This window comes from Pantherophis guttatus, chromosome 14 (assembly GCF_059756535.1).
Source record: "Pantherophis guttatus breed Tessera chromosome 14, ASM5975653v1, whole genome shotgun sequence".
NCBI classification, from domain to species: Eukaryota; Metazoa; Chordata; class Lepidosauria; order Squamata; family Colubridae; genus Pantherophis; species Pantherophis guttatus.
Window position 1 is genome coordinate 13,580,517 of NC_142076.1, and position 24,935 is coordinate 13,605,451.

Consider the following 24,935-nt stretch of genomic DNA (forward strand, 5'->3'; position numbering starts at 1 on the left):
CATTTTATAACACATTTTTCTATGGTGTGAGAAATCCCCAATGGCTTGACAGACAGGCATTCTAGAAAAAGCTAATGAACATGACACCAGTTCCTCGCTGAAGACAACCTATCTTGCCATCAGGCGAGCCAGCAAAATCTAAGCTGTATTTCCAAGAATAAAAGAACTGATCAAGAGAAATGAAGTGGTTTGATTTGCTCCAAGCCCGTATCTTAGCCCAGGACTCTCCAAACCTGGCAACTTTTAAGACTTGTGGACTTCATCTCCTAGAATCCCCCAGCTAGTATGAGGAAAGAGGGATACTGGGAGTTGAAGTCCACAAGTCTTAAAGTTGCCAAGTTTGGAGAGCCCTGTATTAGTCCAACTGTCAGGTTTCCGAAAGATGCCCTAATTAATTCATGAGCCATGATCCAAACTTCAAAAGAAATATAGTGGTTTATTAGGAGCAACATTCCGGCAATACTCGGATGCAGTAAGGACTGATCCCACGTAGATTACGTTCCCCTATGACCCTGTCTCTCCCCTCCCCCCCCGGCCATGTCATAAATCACATTCTCCAATTAACCACTTTGGCTGGCTGTGAAACCTAACACCCTCCTTCTGATTGCGGTCAGAAAGAATGTATGGAATTCACTTCAGTTCTCCCTCCCTCCTGCTCATGGCAACTTGAAAGCTTTGCAAGTTGACACCAACATTTCTGCTTACATTTCCAAATTGGCTAGTGGTTAGGACTCCTTCCTCGGGCAGGTGGTTGGACTAGAAGACCTCCAAGATCCCTTCCAGCCCTATGACTCTATGATTCAGAATACCCATTTTGCCTTTTCCCTCCACTCTCAAAATGACACAAATGGGAAGCGCCAAGATTGGTGGTTTAAGGAAAAAACCGTAATTATAATGAATGTGGGTGGTTCCTAAATTATTTGAAAGGCATTTGATGCCTTCCTGGGTTACTGTAATAATATTAGCTTGATCCTGTGTTAATCCTGGTGATTTCCTTTTTGTTTGCTTTATTTGACTGAATACTTTGGGAGACACACCACTGGGATATCCCTTATCATCGATGGAGATCCTTGCGTTATTCTAGGATCATGAATTAATTATTGCATGCATCTATCAGCAGTTGACCCAAAACTGCAAATGAAATATTAACTGCCTTCATTTGGCTTAGATGGATATTTCACGTATTATTTCCAGGGTGAAATAAGCATATTGTTCCATTAATCCTAAGGGGCTTAGTTTTGGCCCCCAACAGAGATGAACTGATGGGGAATTGAATTCATTTCTCCCTCTGTCCAATAATGCTCAGTTTCATGTGAACGTTGATTTAAATCAGGGGTGTCCAAACTTGGCAACTTTAAATCCCGGGGACTTCAACTCCTAGCATGGCTGTCTGGGGAATTCTGGGAGTTGAAGTCCACAAGTCTTAAAGTTGCCAAGGTTAGACACCCCTGATTTAAAGGTTAGGCATCTCTCTTGACAGCTGCATTCAAGTGAAAAGTCCTAGAAGGCCCCCATACAGTAGACCTCTCTGGGCACTCTTGTCTCTGTAGCTTTGGGAGATTTCATATTTTGTAGCTATAGACCAGGGGTGTCAAACTAGCAGCCCGTGGGCCAGATGCGCCATGCACAGGCCACACCTACGCCAGCTCCGCGAAGGGAAAGATGTCGCGAAACATCGCGTGATGGCAATGTAATGCAGCGAGTTTGACACCCGTGCCATAAACAGATGAAAAAAAAGAGGCAGAATAAAAGATGAAGAGGAATCGATGTATTTCAAGACATGGGGAAAATTTTATGATTGGTTAGAAAAGAAATATGAAGAAAGGTTTAGAGCTAAAATGGATAAGGAAAAGACAAATAAGAGAAAAGATAATAAAAAGAATAGAAACCCAGATGACGCCTAGGTAAATGAAAAAGGGGGAAGGTGGGGAGGAAGGCAAAAAGTGTTGCTATAAAAAATGTACATGAATGATGAAATAGTTGTAATTATTAAACAAATAAGAAACTGAAATGAAGATGTATATAAATAGAAAATCGGGGCTCCTCGGATACCATTCTAGATTGAATTGAAAATGGAAACAACAAGGGAGTGGGAAAAGAGAGAGGAGGAGAGAAAGGGTAGGAGGGGAGAAGAGAGGAAAGGAGAGAGAGGGATAGAAAAGAGAGAAAAGGAGAGGAAGAAAGGGGAGGGGAAAGAAGAGTAGGAGAGAGGGTTAGAAAAGGAAGAAGAAGAAGAGAGGAATGGGAGAAGGGAAGGGGAAGTAGGAAAGGGAAGGAGAGGAGAGGCGGAATGAAGAAAGTAGAAAGGGTCAGAAGAAGGAAGAGAAGGGATGAAGAAGAGGGAAAGTTGTGGTAAAATAAAAGAGAGCAAATGGTAAAAGGGCAGCCCCGAACAATTAATAATTAATCATTAAAAATAGTTAAAAGATGAGATGAATGATTAATGATGGATAAGAGACTGTTTAAACATGTTTATGAGAAATAAAAATAAAAACTTTTCAAAAAAAAGAAAAAAGAAAAAAGAAAAGAAAAAAAGAGGCAGAAATGAGTGGTAGACTCCTATCGTGCCAACCCATTATTTTTTTTAATCATTGGGAAGGGAAAATGAATGATAAATACAGGATTTGGATAGAGAAACAGTAGCTTCCTTCTAGGGACTGTCAGTAGGTTGACCAGAAGCCGTGGCTGATCAACCTACTTATCCAACATTCTATGAGGTAAATCTTATCGTGGCCTTTGACCAAAATGGAGATTGTATGGATTAAACCCATTTGGGAATGATATTTCATGCCCCTCTTTTTTTTCCAGCTAAATTTAAAAGCCCTCATCTTGCCAATTCAGTTCCATTCCTTCATTCTTTGTAATGTTGAGACGGTGTTTCTTTGGGGGTGGTTTAAAAGGACGTTTCAATCTTCATAGGAATTTTTATTTTACATTTCCTCCTATAAAAATAGACATCAACTCCAAGGAGCACCTGGCAGTAATAATTTGCCAAAAAAGCCAAGACAGTTCTAGGCTGCATAAACAGAGGGATAGAATCAAGATCATGTGAAGTGTTAATACCACTTTATAAGGCCTTGGTAAGGCCACACTTGGAATACGGCATTCAGTTTTGGTCGCCACGATGTAAAAAAGATGTGGAGACTCTAGAAAGAGTGCAGAGAAGAGCAACAAAGAGGATTAGGGGACTGGAAGCTAAAACATATGAAGAACAGTTGCAGGAACTGGGTATGTCTAGTTTGATGAAAAGAAGGACCAGGGGTGACATGATAGCAGTGTTCCAATACCTCAGGGGCTGCCCCGAAGAAGAGGGCGTCAAGCTATTCTCCAAAGCACCTGAGGGCAGGACAAGAAGCAATGGGTGGAAACTCATCAAGGAGAGAAGCAACTTAGAACTAAGGAGAAATTTCCTGACAGTGAGAACAATGAATCAGTGGAACAACTTGCCTCCAGAAGTTGTGAATGCTCCAACACTGGAAGTTTTTAAGAAGAGGTTGGACAACCATTTGTCTGAAGTGGTGTAGGGTTTCCTGCCTAAGCAGGAGGTTGGACTAGAAGACGTCCAAGATCCCTTCCAACTCTGTTATTCTATTCTATAATCCTTTCCCTCCACCTTGATGGCTGACTTTTCCCACTATTCAAAAACTGTTCAGAAAGGCTGAGAGATATTATGGGATGGGCTGCTAGAAAACCTCTGTTTCAGAACACTGTTTTTCTCACCCACTGGAATCTATGACTTGCTTAACTCAACATTCCCACTATCCAGGATTTGGGGCTGGAACTAGGACACACATCCTTTTTAAAGAAAAGAAGCTAGATTCTACTGGTGGATGAGTGGAGAAAGGTAAGAGCTTCCAAACATTGGGAATATTTGTCACTTGGTCTAAAATAATTCAAAAATAGTGACCGAAACTTGAGAGCTCCATCCATTTCTACCCACGCCGAAGATTTCTGGATATTTCTGACACGTCCACCAGTTCTGAGGTAAAATATAGGAAGGAGAAACCCCTTTAGTTTAAAGCAATTCAAAGAATTTCCATTCAAGACTTCCTAAAACAACTAGACTTCTGCCAGCACAATGTTCTCCATATTGTGCCAAACAATTTCTTTTCATGACTAAAATGTTCTTTCTGATTCAGTCGAAAGAAAAAGTGGGATATGCAGCTCCCTGGGACTGAAAGGCCTGCTGTCTCCCTGACAGCCAGAATGTCTTCTTAATGGATCTTAGTAACAGAAAGACAACTTTTTAATGTGCAGTTTTGTCATATCAGCACCAACCTCTCTCTAAGTGCTTGGCGAGTGACTTCAGGTTTCTTTTCTTGCAGACAATTGTGCATTGAAAGTATTGGGCCTGTTGGATTCCCCATCCCCCACATACGTATTTAACTGGGTAGTAATTTCAAAACCTAGCTGGTGAGAAATACCCTTCGTTTTTTCTACAAGGAAAATAATGGAGGCTGAGATCGCCACTGACAAAAGGGGAAAAGCACAGGAAATCCGGAAATCCAGGCAGTTCAAATAAACGGAAAGGGTTTATTGCAAGCTTTATTGCAAGAATCTGAGCTACTAACAATCAAAGCAAATTGGTCGTAAATTGGAATTCAAGGTGGGCTGGACTTAGATTTGTGGGCACGCAGGGACTCGAGACCGATGACATTTTTGACCCCTCCCTCGGGCTCAGCCTGGTCATCTCATACAATTGGCTTAATTCAGAATGAAATGGTAGACTTGTCCAAATCAGTCCCCCTCCTTTTTAAAAAAAATATTATCATGAAACTTATCAAAGTACAAAATGCAAGTAAATTTTTGACAGAATGAACCCACAGTCATGGAGACTCTGAGCCACCCATTTGCTTGAGTTTTTGTGCATTGGAGTGTGTGTTTATTTCCAGTTCATTTACATTTTCCTCCCTTTTTGTAAGACTGTAGATTTGTTTTCAAACAAATGAGCCACCGAATTGAATGAGACTCATGGGCTCCGTTTCTACTTGTTCTGAAACGAGCACTCTCGGCTGAGGAAAAAAAAAAATAACTAAATAACACAAGAATTACCTATTTATACCCACTCGTTATATTTTGGGTGGCGATGACTGGGCAGATCGCCAGAGTGACTTTTGGCATTATTTCCCCTAACGGTGAGGGTCTGATGACATAATAGACACATTCACAGAACACGTTTAAGCAGGTCAGGGGAAGACTAGGAGAAAGGAAGTTTGGTTATCATGGATCTGGATTTTCCACCCTTTTTTTATGGCTTTAGGGTAGTGTCGTTTCGTGTTGCTCAGTGTGTTTGGTTAGTCTATGCTTCAGTATTATGGTTCGTTGCATAGTCAGCCACATGTTCAGACCTGATTTATTTATTTATTTATTTATTTATTTATTGAATTTCTATACCGCCCTTCTCCCGAAGGACTCAGTATCTGCTAAGACCTTGGCATAGAATTTAGATTTTTACGCTAGCCCTGCTTGTTGAAACAGAAAGGTCTTCAGGGCACATCAGAAAGTACGAAGATCTGGGATTATTCGTATTCCAGGGGGTATTTTGTTCCAAAGAGTAGGTGCCCCCACAGAGAAAGCTCTCTCCCTTGGAACTACTAGATGACATTGTTTTAATGATGGTACTATGAGTAGGCCTACTCTGTGAGAGCGTATTGGTTGGTGGGAGGTTATCGGTTGCAGCAGGTGGTCTCGTAAGTACTCAGGTCCTAAGCCATGGAGCACTTTAAAGGTAAGAACCAACACCTTGAAGCGTACTCGGAAGGCCACCGGAAGCCAGTGCAGCTCGCGTAGAAGAGATGTTACATGTGAGCGCCATGTTGCTCCCATAATTACTCGCGCGGCCGCATTCTGGACCAGTTGGAGCTTCCGGGTGCACTTCAAGGGGAGCCCCATGTAGAGACCATTGCAGTAGTCAAGTCGGGAAATGACGAGGGCTTGAGTTTTATTTAGCATTTTCAGAAATGCTAAGTCTTTCCATAAGAGTTGGACCATAAGAAAGTTGGACCATAAGAAAGGCTGAGGGCCAAAGAATGGAGGCCTTTGAACTCTGGTGCTGGAAAAGACTCCTGCGAGTCCCTTGGACTGCAAGGCAACCAAACCGGTCAGTCCTAGAGGAGATCAACCCTGACTGCTCTTTAGAAGGCCAGATCCTGAAGAGGAAACTCAAATACTTTGACCACCTAATGAGAAGGAAGGACTCCCTGGAGAAGAGCCTAATGCTGGGAAAGATTGAGGGCAAAAGAAGAAGGGGACGGCAGAGAACGAGGTGGCTGGATGGAGTCACTGAAGCAGTCGGCGTGAGCTTAAATGGACTCCAGAGGATGGTAGAGGACAGGAAGGCCTGCAGGAACGTTGTCCATGGGGTCGCAATGGGTCGGACACGACTTTGCAACTAACAACAATAAGTCCTTCCCAAAGGTCTCGGACTGATGATCTTATAGGTAACGCCACGATGTAAGCTATTCCATGAAAAGTTGCCTTTTGCAATTGACTGACTTTGTCAATGCCGATTATATTCAGGTGGTGGCAGGGGTGGGTTCTACTTACCTTTACTACTGGGCCGCGCACACTCTTCTGCACATGCGCAGAAGCGTTCTGATGACGTCAGGGTCGGTGGGCGGAGCCTCCCGCCGGTTTTACTACCGGTTCTATAGAACCGGTGCATACCGGGGGCAACCCACCCCTGGGTGGTGATTATTATTATTAGAAAAGATGTTAATTTGCCAACTGGGTTATTTATTATGGATGCTCCTTACCGTGTTTACAATCCTCATAAAACCCTCCAAACATTCATGTCCAAATCCAACAATATGGTCTTCACGGTTTTATGGATGTCTGTAAATGGCTAAGAATCCCGAAGGAGATGGTGGCATATGAGCACTGTAAGAAATATCTGCAATAAATAAAACACGAGCTATACAGCTTCCTTTGTCTGCTGTCCTCTCTGAATTCAAATCCTGCTTTTGGGATTCATGTACTTGACAGATTGGTCAAGCCTGTTGGTAGAGACGAAGCAATCAATATGCAAGGAATTATGGATAGGCAATATGGCTGCTCTGGGAACGGGTTTCCAAAAACAGCTCTGATTTTGAATTATTGTAAGCGGCAGTGGTGTGATGAAAGACAAATACTAATGAGGAAAATATTATTGGGCTTCTGGAAGGACTTGAAGATAGGGATCTGTCGCCTAACTTGGGGACCCACCCGGCAATGTGGTACATAGAGCCTGTAAAATGATTGTGTTACTGATAGAAGGAAATTTTTTTGTAGCTCAGGGTTGAACTGTAGGGACCTTGGTGCTGTCTGATCTTGGTGGTTTTCTTGCAGATGTTTTATTACCAAGCTAGGGAACGTTATCAATGGTCAATTGGAGTGAAGGCAGGTGAGCAGAGCCTCTCACTGCTGCCAGTACCAGTTTGCCCGATCCGGGGTGAACCGGTAGCAACCCACCACTGGAGACAACTCAGGAGCAAAACACAGCACTCAGAGACTTAGATATGTAACAGTGGTTTATATACAAGACATATAAAGAACTATACGTGGTAGGCAGATACCCGACAAGCACTCAACCTTCTTCTTAACTCTACACAGAGAACTTAGCAATGGATACCGGACACAAGGAGAGAGAATACACCCTCTCCTGGCTGCCTTATGTAAAACACTTCTTAAAGTGATAACGACTTTTGTGGGCCCCTTCATGGTCTAAAACTGGCTATAACTGTGATGGCGAACCTATGGCACGCATGCCACAGGTGGCACGCATAGCAGTATCAGAGGGCACACGAGCTCAGAGCTGATTTTCAGGCCTTCTGGGCCCACTCCCATGCCCACCAAGCCACGCCCATTAAGCCATGTCACGCCCACTAAGCCACACCCACAGAACCGGTAGTAAAAAAATTTGAAGCCCTCCACTGGCGAAAACGCCCTCCCCACACCATGGTGCAGGAGGCTGAGTAGGTCACGCCCACCATGGCCACGCCCACCCAGTAACCGGGCAGAGAAACTGTGGCTAAAATGTTTGAATCCCACCCCTGCCCTAAACCTTCTCTTCCTTAAACTAGACATACCCAGTTCCTGCAACTACGGTTTAGCCTCCAGCCCACTAAGAGCCTTGGTAGTACAGTGGTCTAAGGCACCCTGTTATTAAGACCAGCTGCCTGCAATTACTGCAGGTTCGAATCTCGCCAAGGTTCAAGGTTGACTCAGCCTTCCATCCTTTCTAAGGTAGGTAAATTGAGGACCCAGTTTGTGGGGGCAATAAGCTGACTTTGTATAAATATACAAAAGGATGAAGGCTATTGCTTAGCACATTGTAAGCCGCCCTGAGTCTCTGGAGAAGGGCGGCATATAAATCAAAAAATTTTTAAAAATCACCTTTGCTGCTCTTCTCTGCACTCTTTCTAGAGTCTCGATATCTTTTTCTGTGTCGTGGTGATCAAAACTGATGGCAATATTCCAACTGGTAGAGTCGGTTATTTCCTGGTAAACAAGTGCGTTGCAGCTGGCTGTGTGTCCTTCAAAAGTACAACTTTGCCCACTCCGTACTTTGAAATTCTACACGTACTTCACTTTCAAGGATTTGCCTAGCCTTATTAATATTCATCTCAGATGTCGACAATCAAAGCAAGGTTTACTTTGCTGTTTTCCTTTTGGTGAAAGAAAAAAGGCGGAGGAAGAGGGAGAAGAAATCTGTTGATGGGTTTAAGAAGAAAAATGCATAGAGACAACCGGAAAGATAGAAATAGAATAACAGAGTTGGAAGGGGCCTTGGAGGTCTTCTAGTCCAATCCTCTGTATAGGTAGGAAACCCTACACCACTTCAGACAAATGGTTATCCAACCTCTTCTTAAAAACTTCCAGTGTTGGAGTATTTACAACTTCTGGAGCCAAGTTGTTCCACTGATGAATTGTTCTAACTGTCAGGAAATTTCTCCTTAGTTCTAGGTTGCTTCTCTCCTTGATCAGTTTCCACCAGTGGTGGGTTGCCCCAGGTTCACACTGGTTCTATAGAACCAGTAGTAAAATGGGCGGGAGGCTCCGCCCACTAACCCTGATGTCATCAAAACGCTTCTGCGCATGTGCAGAAGTTTCTGCGCTTGTGTGTGGCCCCGTTGCAAACCAGTAGTAAAGCTAACTAGAACCCACCCCTGGTTTCCACCCATTGCTGGAAGGGTGCTTCAGAAATCGAGGTGATCCTTTTGACCAAGACTTTTCAACATTATTTCAAAAACATTTCTCCTCATATTGGAAATAATTCCCTACTCTATGTCTATAACATCTAAAACCAAAAAGATATCTGGACTTTGCAAAAGTCCTCATTTTCTTCGGTATGTGACCTGCCCACATCTGTGATGTGATATTTTGTCCCCATCAGCTATAAAGTTAATGTTAACAGTAACAGAGTTGGAAGGGACCTTGGAGGTCATTTAGTCCAATCCCCTGCTCACGCAGGAGACCTGTACTAGAGATTCGAACTGCCGAACCGCCGAACTTTCTGATCGACAAGCTCGGTGTCTTAGCCACTGAGCCACCTAGCCAGGCATTGTTCTGTGGACAATTCACCCTAACAGAACAGGTTTTTGTCATGCCACTTTTCCTGATACACTTATTCATGCAGGCAACTTTTGAACTGGGAGCCGCATTAGAAAAAATAGAGGTTTGTTTTTTTTTAAAAAAAATACAACTGTGAATGGATTTCATTTATGTATTAGGCCAAAGGGGGAAAAAAATTGAAAAAAAGAAATCGCAAGGAACTTATTACCATCTATGGTGGACGTGCCCGGCAGCAAAAAAAATTTGGTCGAACATTAAGAAATGGATAGAACAAATAACAAAACTGCAAATGGAAAAGAAACCAGAAACATTCCTGTTAAGGAATCTTTACAAAACCGTACCCCAAAGAAATAAAATATTTGATGCTACGTATTTTAACAGCAGCACGAATAACATATGCAAAAAATTGGAAACAGGAAAAAAATCCCAACTGAAGAAGAACTAATTGATAAAATCTTAGAATGCGCTGAGATGGACAGATTAACAAAAGAAATTAAAGAAAAAGAAGAGACAGACTACTACAGAATATGGAATAAATGGTATAATTGGCTTCACACTATCAATAAAGAAAAATAAATGCAAGAAGAAAAGAACAAAAATACAAAATATATATATATAGTATATGTATTGAGTCATACAAATATGTATATAATTAATTTTTAAGGTATATAATAGGAATGGAGAAATGTAAAACAGTAAAGATATAATCAAAAAAATAATAATTGAAAAATCCAAGTGGCTCGTTTAAAATAGAATGGGACAACTTGCCGTAGCCAAAATTGCTACAGCCAACTTGCCGTAGTCACCTTTGCAACAGCCAACTCAACACAGCCAACTTGCCATGGGGCAACTCCCACAATTCAATGATTTAAAACAATTTTAAAAGACTTTTAATTTTTGTCATTCACAATTCCTTTCATTCCTCTTTTCTTTAATTCTACTATCTGTTCGATATTAGTGTAACCCTTGTCCTACAATGAGCTGGCCGTGCATGGCAAGTTGGCTCTGGTGAGTTGTCGTAGACCTCATTTAAAAATGAAGACCTCAAGAAGCAAAGCCAGATAGATGTTCGCTCTTTGTACGTGGAGCTGAAAAATAAAAATAAAAATAAACGATCAAGGGCAGAGACAATTCTCTTGAGAACTGTGTCAACTCGACTAAAATATTTCCATCATATAAGTAAAGGCAGCTGTCAGATTTGTGGGCTATATATCCGAGAAGTAGATTACCTTTAACCTTTATAGTTTCTTCTGGTTTAAAACTGTCAGCTAATCTTTGGTTTATCTTGACACATGATTTAAACCAGATTTCCATCTTTGCTGAGCCCCTGTTCAGATGCGTTTGTATTATTTCTTTGCCCATCTCAATAATTTGAACTTGCGTTATCCAGTTGGCGCATCTCTGATTATTCTCTATCCTGTTTAAAACTCTTCCTCTGGGTTTATATTCAGCACTTTATTATTAGCTGTCACACAGACACTATAAAAATTCATTGCTGCGGGTTTTTTTTTTTTTTTTCCCCGTCATGGAACTGCTGTGGTTGAAGCAGCAGGACACCCTGAAAAGAGGAAATATAGATAAGAACCGAACTATCTGAGAGTGTGTTTCAAATCTGGCAACTTTAAGATGTGTAGACTTCAACTCCCAGAATTCCCCAGCCAGCGTGCTAATTGGGGAATTCTGGGAGTTGAAGTCCACGTTATCTTTAAGGTAGCTGGAAAAGATGGCACATATTAGTGATGGCTAACCTTTTTGCTGTCCTGTGCCAAAAGCCAGGCGAGCACGAGGGGGAGGGGTTGCACAAGGCTGTTTTCGCCCTCCCCAGGCTCCTAGAAAGGCTCTGGAACCTGGGGAGAGTGAAAAACAGGTCTTCCCCACCCACCCACCCACCCAGGCCCTCCGGAGGCAGGAAACAGCCTGTTTCCCTACTTCTGGTGGACCCAGAAGGCCTGAAAATCAGCTGGTGAGCTGAGCTCGAGTGCCCACCGATATGGCTCCGCGTGCCTCGGGTTCGCCATCACGGGCATATATGGTGTGCGTGCATATATACACTTGTGTTAAACATTGAGAAAATGGGTGATGCCTGTATGTCTCAGACAGAACTATCTATGACCGATTGCTTTATCTTTATTCCACCTTTGTTATTTTTAATAAATAGCTCGTGTTGACAAACATACCTAATACTCCTTCCCTCTCCTCTTTTCCCCACAACAACAACCGCATGAGGTGGGTTGGGCTGAGGGGAAGGGACCATCCCAAAGTCACCCAGCTGGTTTTCATGCCTAAGGCAGGATTAGAACTCACCGTCTCCTGGTGATTGGTCCAAAGTCTCCCAGCTGGCTTTCATGCCTAAGGTGGAACTAGAACTCACCGTCTCCTGGTGATTAGTCCAAAGCAGGGGTGGGTTCTAATTTTTTTTACTACCGGTTCTATGGGCGTGGCTTATTTTGTGGGTGTGGCTTGGTGGGGAAGGTAATGTGACCGGGTGGGCGTGGCCAACTTTTTTTTTTTTTTACTTTTAAAAGCATTTTTTCTACAACCTTAAGAGGTTGCAGAAAAAAATGCTTTGAAAAGCCTCTGATGATCAGGCAACTCAGCTGGGATTGGCAGAGGCTTTTAAAGGCATTTTTTTCCCCTACAACCTCTTTGGCTGAAGAGGTTGTAGAAAAAAATGCTTTTAAAAGCCTCTGACGATCCCAGCTGAGCCGCGCGATCATCAGAGGCTTTTTAAAAAACTTTTAAAAGCATTTTTTTGGCCGAAGAGGTTGTAGAAAAAATGCTTTTAAAAGTAAAAATAAAATAAAAAAGCCTCTGATGATCGTGCGGCTCAGCTGGGATCGTCAGAGGCTTTTAAAAGCATTTTTTTCTACAACCTCCCCGCCCACCCCTGATGAGGTGGGCAGGGTAAGCGAGCGGCGACCAGGCTGGGGACCGGTTCGGGGGCGTGGCCAGCCAATGTTATTACCGGTTCTCCGTACTACCGGTGCGAACCGGGAGCAACCCACCACTGGTCCAAAGTCATCCAGCCAGCTTTCATGCCTAAGGCAGGACTAGAATTCACCATCTCCTGGTGATTGGTCCAAAGTCACCCAGCCAGATTTCATGCCTAAGGCAGAACTAGAACTCACCATCCTCTGGAGATTGACCCAAAGTCCCCTAGCCACTTTTATGCCTAAGGTTGCAACTAGAACTCACAATCTCCTGGTTTCTAGTCTGGTACTTTCACCCCTAGACCAAACTGCAGTACCTATGCAATTCCCCCCCCCCGTCCCGATGAACAATTTGGCTGTACTAAAACAGTGAAAACTTTATTCAAATAAAATTACATACACTCAGCACTTGCTATTTATAAGAAAGAAGGAGGGTTGCAAATGATTATTTGCTTAATTACTCCATGCCAGTTATAAAGCACGCATATCTGACGTCTACATCTCTCCACATGTCAAAATCTGGAGAACTATTAAAAGCACCTTCTGGATTTGAATTGTTTTCTATCCTACAAAGAACAAAAGAGCAGAGATCTACACACCTTCCTGGACTTTAAACGGCATTGTTACATCCTGATGGGATCATAAAAACAGCCGAGCATCTTCCTTCCGATTTAATTTTTTTTTTTAAACTCATCCCCAATATATCTCTTCTTGGAAGTGGAGCCTGTGGCTGCATTCATTAAAAAATGTCAAGCTGGCTACGGAATTAAGCCATTTTCTGGCTTCATACAATACACCAAACCATAAACTACCCAATGGACTTCCTTCATAACATACTCAGCTAGGAGGAACCCCATTAGGTGCTGTAATTTGCTGCGGAGCCTGCTTTAACAAAGCAAAAACTCTAAATGAAGATGCTTGCTTAATATCACCTTTGCATCACATCTGGCAAAACCAATCTTGGACAGTAATTTTGAAAATTGTGCTAATCGGTTGTCATTAAGACTGATTTTTTTTTTTTTTTTGCAGAGCTTGAGTATTGTAATTCCCGAGTTTAGGAGTTTCGATTTGGACATTTTATGCAAGAGAGAAGATCTAATGCTGGGAAGGCTGAAAGGGAAGAGAAAAAAATAAAATAACCAACAGAAGGTGGATGGGCTGTTACAGTTATGATGGTCGCACCATTGGAAGACCTGAAGGACCAGGTTAGGGCCATATCTCCCTGGAGAAACCATATCTACGAGATGCTAAGAGTCAGTAATGTATTTTTTTTAAAAAAAATAATTTATATGCTGCCCTTCTCCGGAGACTCAGGGCGGCTTACAATGCGTTAAGCAATAGCCTTCATTCTTTTGTATATTTATACAAAGTCAGCTTATTTCCCCCACAAACTGGGTCCTCATTTCACCTACCTTAGAAAGGATGGAAGGCTGAGTCAACCTTGAGCCTGGTGAGATTTGAACTTGCAGTAATTGCAGGCAGCTGATGTTAATAACAGTGCTTTAGTCTGCTGCGCCACCAGGGCTCCTTCCTTATTGAAGGAAGGAAGGAAGGAAGGAAGGAAGGAAGGAAGGAAGGAAGGAAGAGAAAGAAAGAAAGAAAGAAAGAAAGAAAGAAAGAAAGAAAGAAAGAAAGAAAGAAAGAAAGAAAGAAAGAAAGAAAGAAAGAAAGAGGGTGGGAAGCAGGGGTGAAATCCAGCAGGTTCTGACAGGTTCTGGAGAACCGGTAGCAGAAATTTTGAGTAGTTCAGAGAACCGGCAAATGCCACTTCTGGCTGGCCCCAGGAGTGGGGAGGGAATGGAGATTTTGCAGTATCCTTCCACTGCCACGCCCACCAAGCCACGCCCACAGAACCGGTAGTAAAAAAAATTGGATTTCACCACTGGGTCAAACCCATCTTGAGTTGACACAATTGTCTTTGTGTCCTGCCTGCTTCCAACGGTGAGAAGATCCTGAAATTCACCAGCATTGTTGGAGGTTGATCTGGTCACACAAGATAGAAATATCGGAGAGCCATAGTTTTCCTCTCTTCTCCTCCTCCAAGGCTCATGCTGAACTTGATTTCCTATAGGCACTTTTAGAAGCTGCAGATTCAAGAATTTGCAGTAGAGGTGACGAGCAAATGGATGATCTGCTGCTTAGTCTGCAGTGCCTGATGGAGGCCACGTTTTTACTAGTCTAGCATCGTTGAGGTTAACACAAGGAGGATATGTTAGAATGCACAACTTCAATTCCCCCTTTTTTCAAAACAACATCATGGCCTGCAGCCATGCTTAGATTTCCCCTTTTATTTAATTTATAAGAAAGCTGTGCAGTTTTTTTAAGAGGGGAAGAGCCTTGGTAGTACAGAGGTTTAAGGCACCCTGTTATTAAGCTTATTAAGACCAGCTGCCTGCAATTACTGCAGGGTTCGAATCTCGCCAAGGCTCAAGGTTGACTCAGCCTTCCATCCTTTCTAAGGTAGGTGAAATGAGGACCCAGTTTGTGGGGGCAATAAGCTGACTTTGTATAAATATACAAAAGGATGAAGGCTATTGCTGAGCACATTGTAAGCCGCCCTGAGTCTTCGGAGAAGGGCGGCATATAAATCAAATTAAAAAAAAAATAATGTCTTGTGTTTCTCTGTTCTTAAGCTTGCTTTGTGTCCACCAGTGGTGAGTTCCTCCCGGTTCGGCCCGGTTCTCCCGAGCTGGTAGCGGTGATGAGGAGAGTTTGATTCCGACTGGCTCAAGGTTGACCCATCCTTCCGAGATCGGTAAAGCGAGGACCCAGATCGTTAGGGGCAATATGCTCTGATTGCAAACTGCTTAGGGAGGGCCGTAAAAGCATTATGAATCGGTATATAAGTCTAAGTGCTATCGCTATTGCTATCTTTAGGAAAGCATCCCCCTCCGTCACCCACATCAGAGTTATCCGAATTTATTTATTTATTTATTCAATTTATATACCGCCCTTCTCCTAGTGGACTCAGGGCGGTGCGCAGCCAGAACTAAAATACATAACAATACAAAATTTAAAATTAATTAAAAAATTAATTAAAAGAATTATATACTTTGGCCCGAATTAAAACAATGCGAATTAAAACCCAGATTAAAACTAAACAATTAATAACAATTAAAAACTAAAAAAAAGAATGACCAGAAGCAAGCCAGGTTGGAAATATTTATGCAACCTGGACCTCAGAATTACCAGCACTGAACTTTAGCCAACTGGGATGAATGAATGCAGCTTTTCTCTGCTCACATTCCAGGCACATGAGTGAGCAGTGACCGTTGAAATACGATTTTTTTTTTTTAAAAAAAATCCAACTGCCTGAAGTTTGATCAATCAGAGGGAAGGAGGAAAAAAAAGAGAGAGAATCGGCCACATTCAGCAATTTTTTTTACATGAATAATAAAGTGCTGCAGGAACCCTCAAGAGACCACAAGTACACTAGTGTGAAGACAAGCCTGAAAAGCAGACGTTTGACTTATTATTTTCCTTTTTTTAACAATCTCACTGGGAGAACCGTAGTGCAATTAGTTATTTGTCTTTCTTCTGTGCTGGAGAAGTCAAGGGCTGCAAGAAATGCAATTTCCTTGTGCTAAGAGAAAAAACACATCCTGTGTTTAAATAGGCTGCTCTCGGGTAGCAAATAGATTTCCCCTAATTAATGGCCCCGTCATCACAGGTAGCATCTTCATAAGAGTCACAAGCTTTGGTCTTGTTCATGAGAGCATTCACAAACACTCGCTTATCTAACTTCGTCCATATTCCCAACCAACAGAAAGGAGCATAATCTTTTCATAGAGAGAGAGAGAGAGAGAGAGAGAAATAAAGGCATAGATATAAGATAGATATAGAGATTGATTGTTGACAGACATTTCATGACCCAACTACTGGGGAATATCATCAGTGCTAGAAGGAGTGTGGTTAGATAGATAGATAGATAGATAGATAGATAGATAGATAGATAGATAGATAGATAGATAGATAAATAGATAGATAAATAGATAGATAGATAGATAGACAGACAGACAGACAGACAGACAGACAGACAGACTGCTATACAGATGAGATAGATGGATAGATAGATTGGTTTATAGATAGATAGATAGATAGATAGATAGATAGATAGATAGATAGATGGATGGATGGATGGATGGATGGATGGATGGATGGATGGACGGATGGACAGACAGACAGGTTAGAGAATAGAACAGAACAGAACAGAATAGAATACTTGTATGAATATATATTCTATACCCGTGATGGCGAACCTATGGCACGTGTGCCACAGGTGGCACGCAGAACCATGTTGCCTGGCACGCCGGCTCAGCTCTCAGCCTCTCTAGGAGACTCTGGAGGCTGAGGACAGCAAAAAAGTCACTTCCTGTCTAACCAAAAGTTGGAAAATGGGCCCTTTTGGGCCTCCAGAGGACCTCCGAGGGGGTGGGGAAGGCTGTTTTCGCCCTCCCCAGATGCATAGAGAGGATCTGGAGCCAGGTGAGAAAGAAAAACAGGCCTACTGGGCCATTGCGTGCCAGAAGCGGGGGTGGGGCAGGGCACATAGAATTATGGGTGTGGGCACACACGCACGTGAACTTCCCCCGCCCCCCTTCCTGGCACGCGATGGCAAAAAGGTTAGCCATCACTGTTCTATACTTACATTTGGCCAATAAAGAATTCTATTCTATTCTGTTCTGTTAGGCAGAGCTAGCGTTCATGTCTCCCTTGAAGAAGGAGGCTTAGCATTCCTGAAAGACCTTGAGTTATTTCGCACGAATTCTTAGAGCTGCAGCTAATTACAAGGTGAAATTACAGGCCTGGGGAAGGAGAGGGGTCTGCTTTTGTTCTTTGGAATGCATCCACATAAAACCTCATGGTATTTAAATCTGAGACACATAATAGCCTTTTCAGCTCTGACCTCCCTCTGGGAGCTGAAACAGGTGCTTCGTCCACTTTTAGCATCCTCATTAATTAACAACAATCTCTCTCCCTCTTTGGTAACTCTTCCAAGATTCTCTGAACATAATACTGTCTATTTGCATACTCCTGGGCTCCCAAGCTGTGCCAGGCCTGAGGAATGGAGGTGGTTAATTTGCTTAAAGGTTCCCTTCCCCCATTTTCTAAATTTGTTGGACAAGCTGTCAACTCATAAAGCATTCCAAGCCTGCTCTCGAGTTACCATAAGCAAGGGGGGGGGGAAACTGACAGAGCTGCTCGGCTGCCACAACCAGAAGCACATTCCACTCATACCTTTATCCAGATTAGAGCCAGCAGGAGAGGCGTGTTTTCTACAGCCCGCGAAAGTGCTCCGTTGGAGATGTGATTTATGACACACCCAGGGAGGAGGGGGGAAACAGGGTCATAATGGGGCCGTAAATTATGTGGGCAGAGTTGACTCCACTTGGATAAGTGCTGACATGTTGCTCCTAATAAATAATTGGATTTCTTTTGAAACCTGGCTTGAGGCTCATGAATTAATTAGGGCATCCATCGGAACCCTGACACAAGCATTGTGAAAAATCAGGTAGAGACCCTTGATCCTCCAGATGTGGCTGGAAGACAACTTGCCTTCTACTTTTCATTCTTTTCTCTTCCCTTGCTTTTCATCCACCAATGGATAGACTTATGGAAATATACCGACCTATCAGGATCCAACTGGTGGTGGGCCTGAAAAGAAATTCAGGGCACCTTAACGGTTTGAGCCTAGTGTTCTACTCAGCTCAGCTTTTTCATAGCCTGAATATACCACCCAGCTTCAATTTTGGACTTGCTTCCAGGATTATTTTCCCATAGCTTCTCCTGCTGCACAGCTTTGCTAGTGTCGCAGATTATAGAAGTTGACAGAACTTTTTAAGAACCAAAACTTCCTGAAAGGCAGGAGTTATAAGAATAGGAAGTTCTATTAGCTTATCTATCAGTATCTATCAGCATCTGTCTATCTATCTATCTATCTATCTATCTATCTATCTATCTATCTATCTATCTATCTATCTATCTATCTATCTAGTCTGTCTGTCTGCCTATCTATCTATATCATCCTCTACACACACAAATACTTAAGAGGGATCTATCTATCTATATCTATCTATCTATCTATCTATCTATCTATCTATCTATCTATCTATCTATCTATCTATTTATCTATCATGGATGGATGAATGGATGGATACACACACTTAAGATGGTTCTCTCTCTCTTTCTATATCTATCTCTCTACCTACCTACATCCATATCCATCCATCCATCCACCTACCTACCTACCTACCTTCCCTGTATCTATTACCTATTATCTATAATCTACACACACAAATGCTTCCTGTTTTTCTCACAACAATCACTCTAGCTAGAGCTGAGAGAAACTGGCCCAAATTCACCCAGCTGGCTTCCATGCCTAAGGGAGGTCTAGAACTATCGTTCTCCTGGTTTCTCAGCCAGCACCTTGACCATTACCCCCAAACTGTCCCTCTTAATGCTTTACTTGTTTTATAATCTTTGCTGGAACAATGGCTCTGCTTCTATATTCCGGACAATGATATCCTTGGTCAATGTCTGCATCTAGAAGCGGTAAAATTATTAGAATATCAAATCCTTCCATTTTTCTTAGGGCCTGTTTGCCTTACACAGCCAGCTCCCGGCTCTCCTAGTCCAAACACCTTCCTATACCCGCAAGAGATATTCCAGGATAACTGGAGAGGTTTGGCCAATAATTTTATTTTTAGTACTCACAGCTGCTGGTATTTTGGAGAATATAGGGCTTCACTTCCCACTGCTTTTCTTCCCAAAAGGAGGGGGGTGGAAATCATTTTAAAATGCTACTTCAATTAGTGTCGCAAAGGATTGCCTCAGGTACCCACGTCAATTTTTGCCACTTTGTCACCTTCGTATGGCAACAGACCAGTGGTAGGTTACTACTGGTTCGCTCCGGTTCGCACGAACCGGTAGCAGTGGTGGTGGGAGGGTCCGCCTACCCACCAGGATGTCATCAAATACGCTCTGCGCATATACAGAAGCGGTGCGCACGTGAGCGAACCAATAGCAAAAGTAAGTGAAACTCATCACTGCAGCAGGCAGCAATGACTATTTCTGGCAGATTAATTGGGTTTCGGAGTCTACAAAACATATGCCCTCTTATGTTCAAATCAAGCACGGTAGGCAAATAAAGCCTAAATATCTCTCATTTCGAGACCTTTGCTGAAACAGCATCTCTGTTAGTGAGCACATGATACACCCAAGACCAATTAACCCCATTAGCACTGTCCAAGGTCCTGAAGTTGTCATGTAGCTATCGCTCATTTAGTCATTTTGCTAGTTTGCAGTTCCAACAGTGATGAAAAAGTACCGTATTTTTCAGAGTATAAGACGCTCCGGACTATAAGACGCACCTACCTTTTTTTGGCGAGGAAAACAAGAAAGAGAAATCTGCCTCTGTCTCTGCCTCCCAGCAATTTTGCCCCGTTGCAGCAAACAGCAAATAGCCTGCTTTACTTTCATTTTCATTTTCAGCATAGCTTGATTAGCACAAAAAAAAAAAAAACTGCTCCCAGCAATTTGCCTCCTTGCAGCAAGCAGCAGAGGCCCGCACAGCAATAGGCAATGGCGATCCCTGCAGCTTGAAACAGCTGAGAGTTGGGAGGCCGATCCAAGGGACAATCAACTTGTGCTAATTGGGCTGTGCTGAAGTTGAAATGGGCTGTTTCTTTCTGCTGCTTGCTGCAAGGAGGTAAATTGCTGGGAGGCAGAGGCCAGTGGGTAGGCGGGGCTACATTCGGTGTTTAAGATGCACCCAAATTTTCACCCCCTTTTAGGGGGGAAAAAAGGTGCGTCTTATACTCCAAAAAATATGATAACTTTAAAAATAGAATATTTGTAGCTCCAGGTTGAAATGAGGGATCCTCAGTGCTCTCTGAGATGATGATTATTATTATTGTTAATATTTGGTGAGATTCATAGCCTTTGAGGCTGGTTAATAGCTCAGCAGCTCGAGTCCTTACCAAGGACCTAGGAACTGTTAAGGTATCGTCGGAGGATGTAAGCTGTTCCGAGTAAGGTGGTTTTTTGTAGAGTCAAAATGTTCAAGTCCAGTAAATTTAGAATTTCTAAAGAGCGGGGTAGCCCTTTGGGTATTGCTCCAAGGGCTCCAATTACAATCGGGACAACACACGATTTCTTTTTCCACAGTCGTTCAACTTCAATTTGCAAGTCCCGGTACTTTGTGATATTTTTCTTGCTGCTTATCTTCAATCCGTGCATCACCAGGTATTGCAATGTCAATGAACCATACTTTTTTCTTTTCAACTATTGTTATGTCAGGTGTGTTGTGGACCAAGTGCCTGTCAGTCTGAATCCTAAAGTCCCACAAGATCTTGAGTTTCTCATTCTCTAAAACTTTCTCAACCTGATGTTCCCAGTGGTTTTTGCTGTACTCAAATCCAAACTTCTGGCACAATTTCCAGTGAATGATCTTAGCAACGCGGTCATGGCGTTGTAGGTAGTCGGTTTGTGAAATTTTGCTGCACCCACTGATCAGGTGGTCTATTATTATTATTATTATTATTATTATTATTATTATTATTATTATTATTATTATTATGCAGATGTTTCATTACCCAACTAGCTAACATCATCAGTGCTAGATCAATCCTTGCACTGAAGTCCTTTACAGGTCTGCAAAGCAAAGGGTAACTAAAATCAGATCATAAGCACAGTTGTGTCTATGGAGATTCTCCATCATCCAGGTCATGGTTTTCCCAAAGGTGTTTTTCCAAAGGCAACTGGACTTCCTTGTTGTTGTTGTTTTTCCCTTGAAAATATTTCGCCTCGGCTCCAGGAAGCTTCCACAGTTATGAAATGAACTGATGAAGCTTCTTAGATCAGAAGCAAAACGTTTTCAAGAGGGGAAAAAAAAAACCCCAAGAAAATCCCGTTGCCTTTTGAAAAGCACTTTGGAAGCACAATTGTGGTTTCACTTAGCGACTGCTTTGCTTAATGGCCAAGTTGCCGCATACGATTGCGGTCAGTAAAAGAGGATGGCCTGTAATATGTCCCTCCTATAAATAGGGTTGCCACATTTGCGGTAAAGTTGATGGAAAAAAGGACAAAGTTGGTGCAGCAGAATGTGGTAGATTGTAGGAAAGATCATTAGATTTAATAATGTAATTTCAATAGTAGTTTTAAGACTGATTGGGTAGATGCAGGGGTGACATTATAATATAATTCTCATCATATTTAATTTGTATCTCAAATGATTGTACTTTATTCCGATTTCATTTTAGATCGTATTTGATTCTAATTTCATTTTAAATTGTGCGTTATTCCAATTTCATTTAAATTGTTTTACCAAACTTTTGTAATAATTTTTTTTCTGGAACTCTGCACTTTGATATGGCCCAAGGGCTAATCAATAAATAAAGTTATATATACACATTGGACCCGCAAAGTGGATCTATCTGAGATTTCTTCTTAGTACAGAATAAATATATATATATATAAAGGGCCTGGTGGCTCAGCAGACTGATAGCATTGTGATTAACACCAGCTGCCTGCAATTACTGTAAGTTCGAATCTCGCCAGGCTCAAGGTTGACTCAGCCTTCCATCCTTTCTAAGGTAGGTAAATTGAGGACCCAGTTTGTGGGGGCAATAAGCTGACTTTGTATAAATATACAAAAGGATGAAGGCTATTGCTTAACGCATTGTAAGCCGCCCTGAGTCTCCGGAGAAGGGCGGCATATAAATCAAATTAAAACAACAACAACAACAACAAAAAATGAGATATTGAAACTGCATCTGATATGCACAAAGTCAAGAGGAAGCTGCGTTTTTCTATGCTTACCTACTGCTTTTAGAGATGCATACTTATTCAGTTCCTTTCCAGGAGGCTGTTGTTCGTATGGATTTGTAATCTGTCCCATGCTTGGGTAAGAGTGTGGGTGAGCCAGTTGTGGAAGCAGAGGTGATGTCGGTACAACATTATTCATCTGGGTGGCATCTGTGGGGGAAAAAAAAATAGAAGAAGTCACCTTTCTGAAAACAAATAGGATTTTAGCCAGAGTCCAAGCAAGCAAAAAAACAAACAAACCCATGATAAACACTGCAGACCAGCTCATTACCGTATTTTTCGGAGTATAAGGCGCACCGGAGTATAAGACGCACCTTAGTTTTTGGGGAGGAAAATAAGAAAAAAGCTGATTGGCGGGTGGATCGGCCTCCCGGAATACCCCCAATCAGCTGTTCCCAGAGGTGAATTTTAGCAACAGGTTCGTTGATTATGAGCTCTGTGCCTTGCTTCTTTTTGCTTTTTTTTCTGCCTCTGAAACTTTTTCCTGCCTCTGAAAGCCTCCAAAATAGAATTTCAGAAAAAAAGCCTCTGAAGCTCTGTTTCTGAGGCTTTTTTTTCTGCAGCTCTGTTTGGAGGCTTTTTTTCTGCAGCTGTTTGGAGGCTTTTTTTCTGCAGCTCTGTTTGGAGGCTTTTTTTCTGCAGCTCTATTTGGGGGGCTTTTTTTCTGAAGCTCTATTTGGGGGGCTTTTTTTCTGCAGCTTTGTTTCTGGTGCTTTTTTCAGCCTCTGAAACCTCTGTTTGAGAAGCTGGGCGGGGCTACATTCGGAGTAAAAAACGCACCCAGATTTTCACCCTCTTTTTTTGGTGGGGGGGAATTTGTCAATGCCAATGGTGTTCAAGTGGTGCTCCAGTTGTTTTGGGACTCCACCCAAGGCGCCTATTACTATTGGTATTACCCTTGCTTGCCTTTGCCATAGTCGCTCTATTTCTATTTGTAGGGCTTTGTATTTCGTTATCTTCTCCAGTTCTTTCTCTTCCATTCCGCTGTCTCTAGGCACTGCCACATCCATCATCATCATCATCATCATCATCATCATCATCATCATCATCATTATGAAGGTATCCCTCTGTTTCAAGCCCCATGTGAAAGAAACCATTTTTCCAGCCACTATGCTATTCTCTCCCTCCCTCCCTCCCTCCCTCTCCCTCTCTCTCTCTCTCCCTCTCTCTCTCTCTCTCTCTCTTTGTTGTATTGTATTGTAGCACTAGAAAAGAATACTTATAGCTCAGGATTGAACGGTAGGATCTTTGGTGCTCCCTGAGCTCGGTTTGTTTTCTTGCAGACGTTTCATTACTTAACTGAGTAACATCCTCAGTGCTAGAAAGGAGTGGGGCTTGTCCTCTTCTTTGTATTGCATTTAAACACTGGCTTGCAGCCATAGCTTTGAGCAAGTTGCATATAAAACTACAGCAATCCTATCAGCTCAATGCATCCGCTCTAATATTCACAGCACTGTTTTCCAGAAGGTGCTGTTTTTTTGTATCTTCCTTGCCGCCATTGCCAACAATGCAGGGGTGAAAAAAATCCAGCAGGTTCTGACAGGTTCTAGGAAATCGGTAGCGGGGATTTTGAGTAGTTTGGAGAACTGGCAAACACCATCTCTGGTTGGTCCCAGAGTGGGGTGGTAATGGAGATTTTATGCAATATCCTTCCCCTGGGGTGGGGTGGGAATGGAGAGTTTGCAGTATCCTTCCCCTGCCACGCCCACCAAGCCACGCCCCCAGAACCTGTAGTAAAAAAAATTGGATCTCACCACTGCAACAATGCCACGTTTTTATCACATAGTTGTCTTCATCGGACAACAACAAAAATAGATCCCCCCCTTCTTCTAATCTAGACGGATTCCGTTGGATTAACCTGAGCGTAATGAATTTAGCTCTAGGTGCCTCGTAAAATTTGCAGTGTAGTAACTCATGAGTCAAATCGTCCACCTCTAAGTGATTACTAGCTGGAAGGTGTCTCTGGGTTGCAAGCTGATTGTGAAGGACACTTGGCTACTCCAGCGATTCTGCTGTTCTCCCTTCCTTTAGAACCCTTTGCATTCAGCTCCCTTCCTAGGAGCCCACAAGAAAAACAGCAAAAAAATGAAATGACTGCTCGGGGCGTGCCTGAATTTGGCTGTGTTTCTCTCTCTCTCAATGGAGCCTGGAGTGCTTATGCCCCCGAAGGAGGAATTGTCAACAAGAGAAGCAAAGAGCCGGGTATATGTGCAGAGTAAGGCGAGACAGAGGAAAGAAGCAGGAAACAGAATCTATTACTAAATAAGCAGTTGCAAAGAGAGTAGAAAATGAAAGGAGACAAGAAACGGAAGAAAACAAAGTCGGGGAGTTAAGAGAGGGTGGAGAAAGAAAGTTGCATCTATTTCCCCCCCCCCTTTTGCATCCTCGAAGTCAGCCCTGCAATTTCACCCCATAATAATTAGAGAGAGGGAGGAAGTGGAGAAATCGACACCCTATTTTTGTGGGGTCTGCGTCAGAGGGCTATTACACAGTAGAACATGCTTGAAAGGGGGGACGATAGATAGATAGATAGATAGATAGATAGATAGATAGATAGATAGATAGATAGACAGATAGATAGATAGATAGATAGATGGATGGATGGATACAGTGGTGGGTTGCCCCCGG

At 42.6% G+C, this 24,935-nt stretch overlaps 1 protein-coding gene across 1 annotated transcript in view; it reads right to left on the reverse strand.

Moving 5' to 3' along the window:
• Window positions 1–24,935, reverse strand: part of SHISA9 (shisa family member 9) — a 233,236-nt gene that overhangs the window by 5,849 nt on the left and 202,452 nt on the right. Inside the window, exon 3 of the mRNA XM_087878407.1 lies at window positions 22,302–22,457. Coding sequence (XP_087734533.1) covers window positions 22,302–22,457 — 156 coding nt within the window. The remainder of the gene's footprint in view (window positions 1–22,301; window positions 22,458–24,935) is intronic.